This window comes from Trichomycterus rosablanca, chromosome 13 (assembly GCF_030014385.1).
Source record: "Trichomycterus rosablanca isolate fTriRos1 chromosome 13, fTriRos1.hap1, whole genome shotgun sequence".
NCBI lineage: Eukaryota > Metazoa > Chordata > Actinopteri > Siluriformes > Trichomycteridae > Trichomycterus > Trichomycterus rosablanca.
Genome location: NC_086000.1, coordinates 1,176,280 through 1,183,386, shown reverse-complemented (window position 1 = coordinate 1,183,386; position 7,107 = coordinate 1,176,280). Strand labels below are relative to the sequence as shown.

At 41.9% G+C, this 7,107-nt stretch overlaps 1 protein-coding gene across 1 annotated transcript; it reads right to left on the bottom strand.

Annotated features, from left to right (window-relative positions):
• Positions 1-222: 222 nt before the first annotated feature.
• rtraf (RNA transcription, translation and transport factor) lies at positions 223-5,657 on the bottom strand. The gene is made up of 8 exons (XM_063007299.1): positions 5,501-5,657; positions 3,994-4,118; positions 3,595-3,694; positions 3,269-3,352; positions 2,616-2,704; positions 2,470-2,538; positions 2,307-2,355; positions 223-650 (listed from the first exon to the last, which is right to left on the bottom strand). Exons 1-8 carry the CDS (start codon positions 5,559-5,561, stop codon positions 496-498), a joined length of 732 nt encoding a protein of 243 aa, XP_062863369.1. The 5' UTR covers positions 5,562-5,657; the 3' UTR covers positions 223-495.
• Between the last annotated feature and the right edge of the window lie 1,450 nt (positions 5,658-7,107).

Genomic DNA, 7,107 nt, shown 5'->3' with positions numbered 1-7,107 from the left:
AAGTATTGGGACGTTCCTTACTATTTTTTAATTCTGAGTTTCAGCCACAGCAGTTGCTAACAGGAGATAAATCAATCATATGAAGCCTTTTATATTTATCTGTATATCTCTCTCTCTATATATAAATATATACACACACACACATAGATATACATACACACACCGGTCGGGTGTCCGAATACTTTTGGCCTCTCTGTGGTTAAACAAATCAAAACGCAGCCATTTTGATGCTGAATGTATTTTATTCATGAGCACAAACAGAACTGAATTTCATTCACCTTTTTAAATCAAAACCGAACGTAAATGTGACAGAACGGAGAGAAAATCATTCGTTTCATTCCTTTAACTTCCTGGTGAAACAGTTCAGGGGTCACGGAGACGCCCAAAATAACAAATCAAACCCAAACGTCCTCACGAGAGCAGCACTAATCACCTCCGTCCAAAAGTAAACAAACAAAACGAAACGTCTTCACGTCCCGACCGCACGGCGGCGCATCATCTGCCCACCTTGCCCAGGCGGTGGTCGGTTTTGGGGTCGGCGATGATGGCCTGCACGGCCACGATGGCCTCGTTAATCCGGGTCTGCAGCTCCCGCAGCTCCTCGATGTGCAGCAGGCGGAGGATCCGCGCCGCCTCGTTCAGGGTGGCATCTACGGGTAAACGTTACAAACACATCATCAGATAATCAGGGTACCTGATTTGGAATGGTGCTTGGGTCACAGTGGGCAAAACAGACCGGGTTTTGGGTCAGCGTTAAACAGAGGGGTGTCCAAACTTTTTAGGAAAAAAATGCAATGACTGGCCACAGACTCTGTGCAGAGTGTCCAGAGTCTAGTGGTGGTGTGCTTTACTCCATTACAGGCGATCCTAAGCTTGAATTCTGCAGCACGGCAAATGAAACCCAAGTCATGAAGGTTTGTGTGGCCGAGCTGTTGTTGCTCCTAGACCCTTTTTCTAAAATTTGTGCTCGGAAGGTTAAAAAAACCACAACATAACACTATATGGACAAAAGTGTTTGGACGCCCCGTTAATGATTAAAAAACAGAGTTTTACGCTCCGTCGTTAAAGCAGCTGTTTCCTGACAAATTAAACATACCCATTTCCCTCTGAAATAAGGTTCCCTCTGTTCCCTTAAGCGAGGCCCTTAACCCTCAATTGATCAGATTGTATACTGTCACTGTACTGTCTGCTAAATGCTGAAAATGTAAAAACCGGTCATGTGTAATAGCGACACCCAGCGTTCAAACTAGGAATTACATGTTTTAAAACCGTAGATCTGTGTGCCAACTTAAACTTAAACAAATTTATTTCTAAAATACATCAAGGGCCGTTTCTGAAAGGATAACCTTTTACAAATAGTTTGGACACCCGGGTGTAGGGTGATGGTTTGGGTTTCCTTCTATGTTCCGCGCATTTTTGATCGGCGTCGTCAATCTGGCCGTGATTTTGTGGTCACAGATTCACAAACCCTAATCGGAATCACTAATGAGGAACTAGGAGACCCAAAAACAAACTTAAATCCCATCATAGACGTTTCTACACCAGGGTTTTCTGACGCGACACAGGCAACACAAACACTTCATCGTACTTTCTCTGTGGTTTACAAGTTAGCAGTAACATCAAGGCTCCACAAGGGGGCGATCGCGTACAAGTTTATTTCTTTATTATTGTTATTATTATTATTATTTTTCTCAGCACCATCAGTCTCGTTTGCTGTATATATATTTTTGACCCTAGTGATATTTAAAAAACCCACAAGGTACTGGACACTTGATCAGAAGGTTAAGGGCCGAGGGCCCGATGATGGAAACGTCGTGGCTGGACCCTCTGTAATTCATAGATCCCCGATTCCCGGGGTCTGAATCGGACAGGTCGCCAGACCATCACCAGGCACAGGCGCACACACACACACACACACAGGACCATTTCTAGTATGCAAACACACATGGACATGGGGAGATCATGCAAACTGTACACAAAGGACCCTGGATGCCCAGCTGGAGAATCGAACCCAAGCCCTTCTTGCCGTGAGGCGACAGCATCACAGTGCCGCCCAAAATTATTATTATTATTCTTCAATCTTTATGCTTTATTTAATTTATTTATTTAATCCTCCACCACTAAGATCAGCGTCCCTGCCTTTCCAGTTGTTTCCACTTGAACCAGGACCCTCTGCGACCCTGACCAGGACAAAGCAGCAAAAGGAGCAGCAGCAAACAAATCAGTTCAAACTTCACAGCCGGTCTCCTGAAGGGGTGTGAAAACGTTTTATTCAGATCTGACTGAGGTGTGACGTGTGTGTTTACCTCCCGTGTCGAATCCCAGTATGTGTTTGTCCAAAGCCACCGGCAAACCCTGAGCAGCAAATAAAAACAACACAGAAACGATTAATGATATCAGTCCTGTAGACCTTCAGTGTGTGTGTGTGTGTGTGTGTGTGTGTGTGTGTGTGTGTGATTTCCCACTGACCTCTTTAGCCTTGCTGGCTCTCGCGATGGCTTCAGGCGTCAGACGCTCCTGGATCAGGATCCTGATGGCCTGTCGGGCGGAGAGAAGGTTTTTAGATTAAATTCCGGACCCTGACGCCGGCGGCGGGTCATGAGCTCGCTCCTTACCTTCAGCATCACCAGGTAATCGTCGTGCCTCTGGATTTTCAGGAGGTTGGCCAGGGCCGCCACGCCCGCCTTAAAATCGGGATCGTTACCTGGAACGGAACAGAAGAGGACGCGGAGTTGAGAGAGCGACAGAGACGTCCGACTGCAGGATAGTGACTCCGGAGTCTAGTGGTGTTGTGCTTTACTCCTCCACAGCTGATCCTAGACTTGATTGTTGCAGCACGACCAGTGAAACCCAATTCACGAAGCTCCGGTTTGTGTGGCCGAGCTGTTGTTGCTCCTAGGCACTTCTACTAACTATTCCTAACACGTCTGGACACACACTGTACAGACAAACGTATCTGGAAGCCCCTTCAGACTTTGCTGCAACAGTTTAGGGAAGGACCTTCTCTGTTCCAGCATGACGTCCTGACCTCTGGAATGAACCGGAACATACAAAATACAAATGCTGCCATCTTCTAACTGAACAGGCACAAATTCCCACAGACGTACTACTACATACAAAGTCTCGTGAGAAGCTGCTCAGAAGTCCAGACGTGGCTCTATTTTAATACCGTTATTTTTTTAAAACAGGACGTCTGATAAGCTCGTGGTGGGGCGTCCGTATACTTTTTGCTACGCCGGGCGTTAGGAGAGGAGAAGGAAAGACTCACTGTCGAGGTTGATGAGAGAATCGGCCGGCTTCTGCGCCGCGTTGTTCACCTCGGCCGCGGGTTCGCACTTCCTGTACTTCTCCACTGTCAAACACACACAGTCACAGCGTCAGGTCCAACACTGGCAACCTGGCAGGGGTGGGGCTTGAACCAGCAACCTTTCGATTACTAGTACAGTACCTTAATCACTAATCGCTACAGCTGCACTATTATGATGAATAAGTGCATATTTATGAAATAATAATAATAATCAAGTTATGATTATGTTTTAGTGGATTTACATTCCGTCCCAACATTTTCCGGAAGGTGTGTATGTTGGAACGAACCGTTATCTGAGTATTCGAAGCGAACGGCGAGTCCCAGCAGCCAGTCGATGGTCTCGCATCTCTCACTGGCGCTGAACGGGCAGCTCACGTCCTGTAAATACTGCAAACGGACACAAACGTCATTCATTCACTCAGTCATTTCATCTCCACGTCTTACCACCGCTTTGTCCTGATCAGGGTCGTGGTGGCTGCAGCTTTACTAGGAACACTGGGGTGCAAGGCAGTAACAAATAACACGAACCCTGGATCCAGTGGTAGTGAGTTCGTGTTATTTAACATAACGGATTGGCAAGGCTGTTCCGCCCAGTGTGTCCCGGAGAAACCAAACCTCCAAGTGAAAAAATGAAATAATAATAATAATAATAATAATAATAATAATAATAATAAAAATGATCAAACCTTTTCGAAGGACTTCGGCCACTCGGAGCTGGAGGTGTTCCTCAGGTTCCCACGATCCTCGATCTTATAATGTCTGACCTTCTGATCCTCCAGCCAGACGATGAAATTTCTGAATTCTGTTTCATCTGCATTAGAGGAGAATAAACAAGCAGGACGTGTTACTATTATTTTTATTTTATTTTTTCCTTTTTATTAAGTACCTGAATAGAAACTAACTAAGCATGCACATTCTGCCAGCTGCTTAGGAACTCAGGGTGATTGTAAGTGCCGGTCTGTCCATCATCAGTAACACAACGTCTTATTTAAGTCATTCTGGTTTCGATTGGCATCCTCACAGTCTCTGTTCAGCACGGTGTTGTATTTTCAGGGTTGGTCTGGTCTGGTCTGGGGTGGTGGGGCCCAAGATCCCAACACCGTCCCTGCATTTCAGTATGTGATCAAGGTCGCATCTCAGGAGCATGTTACAATTATTATCCATCTACTGCACATGTAGAGCACATCATCTGAGCTTCGGTTCCCTTCTATCTGTCAATAACGTGCAAAAGGTGGATTGGCTGCTATTAAATAACACAAAGCGTGAGTGCGTTTGTACATAATGGGCTTGCAATGATGGAATGTCGATGTTTAAGGATTTTTCCTGCCACCATAAAGCACTAAGTAAAATTGGGTGAATCTAATTATTCATTTAAACAAGGTTATAAATAAAATGTTTTATTATTATTTAACCACTTTTATATAATCAAGCATATTTGTAATGTTTCAATAAGTTATAAAACTAATTATAATATTTACTACTACACTCACTCACTCCTTAATGGCTGATCTGATCAGGGTCACGGGGGGGGGGGGGGGGGGCTTTTCAATGGGCGCAAGGCACACAGTAACACCCTGGACGGGGCGTCAGTCCATCGCAGGGCATACACACACACACATTCACCTATAGGGCAATTCAGTATCTCCAATTAACCTGACTGCATGTTTTTGGACTGTGGGAGGAAACCCACAGACACGGGGAGAACATGCAAACTCCAGGACCTTCTTGCTGAGAGGCGACAGTGCTACCCACCGAGCCACCGTGCTTATTACTGTATATAAAACTAATTTTGAACTATATTTATCATTACAGTGTTTATAATAATTACTCTGCATATTAGATTTATTAGTATTATATGCATTACATTGTATCATATATATCTTTGGCATAATTATATGTAATTATTATATTATTTTAGTATATATTCAACACTCTACTTATGTATCATGTATTATATTTATTTATTATATTTAATATAGTTTATATTATATTATGACTTCCAAGTGACGTTTCATTCTTCTGTATCTGTTCATTTCTATACAGCTAAACATTAAACTACCAGTAGCTTATATAATAATAATAATAATAATAAAATAAATAAAGTTATAATGATTAATAATAGAAGTTTATTGTTTATTATTGATTAAATATAATCAGAATTTCCATGTTGGATCATGAAGAATCAGATCTTACCTGAACTATCAAATCCAGCAGGATTGTGATAATCTAGAGCTGTTAGTTTTCTCTTAAACATTCTCTCTAATACAAATAAAGAATAAATAATAATAATAATTATATTTATATAATCACTAAAGATCAGGAAGATCAGGCTGCGTTTTACAGCTGCTCCGGTTAGCAGTGTGAACAGAAAAGTAAGCGGCCACACAAGCAAAATAAAGGTCCGAATTTCAAAATAAAAGCGCCTTCGATTGGCTATATCTAAAGGGCTGTCTCCTGGTGGAACCGGACCCACCGCGAACCTACAGTACGCATTAAATATGCACTACAGACAAATATATGTACATGCGTATATGCAGTGAATTTAGAAAGCATTCAGACTCTGTCTTTTCGCACAATTTATTATGTTGTGGATTTGATTTTGAATGGTTATGATTTTCATTTTACCATCAATCTACAAACCTCATTTCCAGGAAAATTTCGAATGTGATTTGTTAATTAAACCTCTATTAAGTGTACAATCAGCTTCCTTGTATTTTGTAAATATAAACAAATATACAGTAGAATTCAATGCCTGAAACACACTCAAGGTTGGGACAGATGTTTAACACTGTGTTCCATTACCTTTCCTATTGTTTAAGGTTTGGGAACTGAGGACAATGCTATACATCTTCCTAAAATCCTAATACATGCCTCTGCATCAGTGGTACCTTCACACATATGCAAGTCACCCAGATGTTGGCCTTTACATCTTTCATTGATAACAGTGGATGGTTCTTTTCATCCTTCCCATCCTTCAACCTGATACATGGACTCATCTGACCACAGAACCAGATGAGACGTTTCCACTGTCTTTCAGACCATCAGCGATGAGATTGGGCTCAGATTATACGTACAATATCTGCCTTTTTCTTTGTGTAACAGAATTTCATTCTGTATTTCTTGATACAGTGGTGGACTGTGTTAAGTAACAACAGTTTTCTGAAGTGCTCCCAAGCTCATGATGATGTCTCATTCATTATAGTGTGATTTGAAAGTCAGACTTTCATAATATTTTGTACAGCAGATGGTGAAATACATAAAATGCTTGTTATTTTATTATGGAAATGTTCTTTTTAACTGAGGTTTGGTACAAAATGGTGAACCAAGACTGAACCTTTGGTTTGGTGGATCTTCTTTTATAACCCAATCATTATATCTGTCCAGGGTTTTTCTTTTGCTTATGCCAAATGTTTTCCAAAGGAACTGGACCTAATGCCACCCTGATTAGGATTAATATACTGTACTGTACATTAATATACATTTTATATATATTTACATTTACGGCATTTAGCAAATGCTTTTATCCAAAGCGACTTACAGGACTTCGACAGTACATGTATACAGTCTAAGCAATTGAAAATTAAGGGCCTTGCTCGAGGGTCCAACAGTGGCAACCTGGCCGTGGTGGGGCTTAAACCACATCCTTTGGATTACTAGTCCAGTACCTTAACCACTACGCTACAACTGCCCAATTTGAATCCATTATACACATTGAATTTAAAAAGTATGAATGTTGACTTAATCATCTGATTCCCATCACTACATCAGTCTGCGTGTATCATGACCAAGTGAAGATGTTC

What these genes read in the sequence shown, in the direction of transcription:
- rtraf (XM_063007299.1), bottom strand. Translation starts at nt 5,561, where the DNA reads ATGTTTAAGAGAAAACTAACAGCTCTAGATTATCACAATCCTGCTGGA. An exon ending in GGCCGAAGTCCTTCGAAAAG is followed by an intron (nt 3,695 to 3,993) that starts GTTTGATCATTT and finishes GTCCGTTTGCAG; the next exon opens with TATTTACAGGACGTGAGCTG. An exon ending in ACTGGGATTCGACACGGGAG is followed by an intron (nt 651 to 2,306) that starts GTAAACACACAC and finishes GTTTACCCGTAG; the next exon opens with ATGCCACCCTGAACGAGGCG.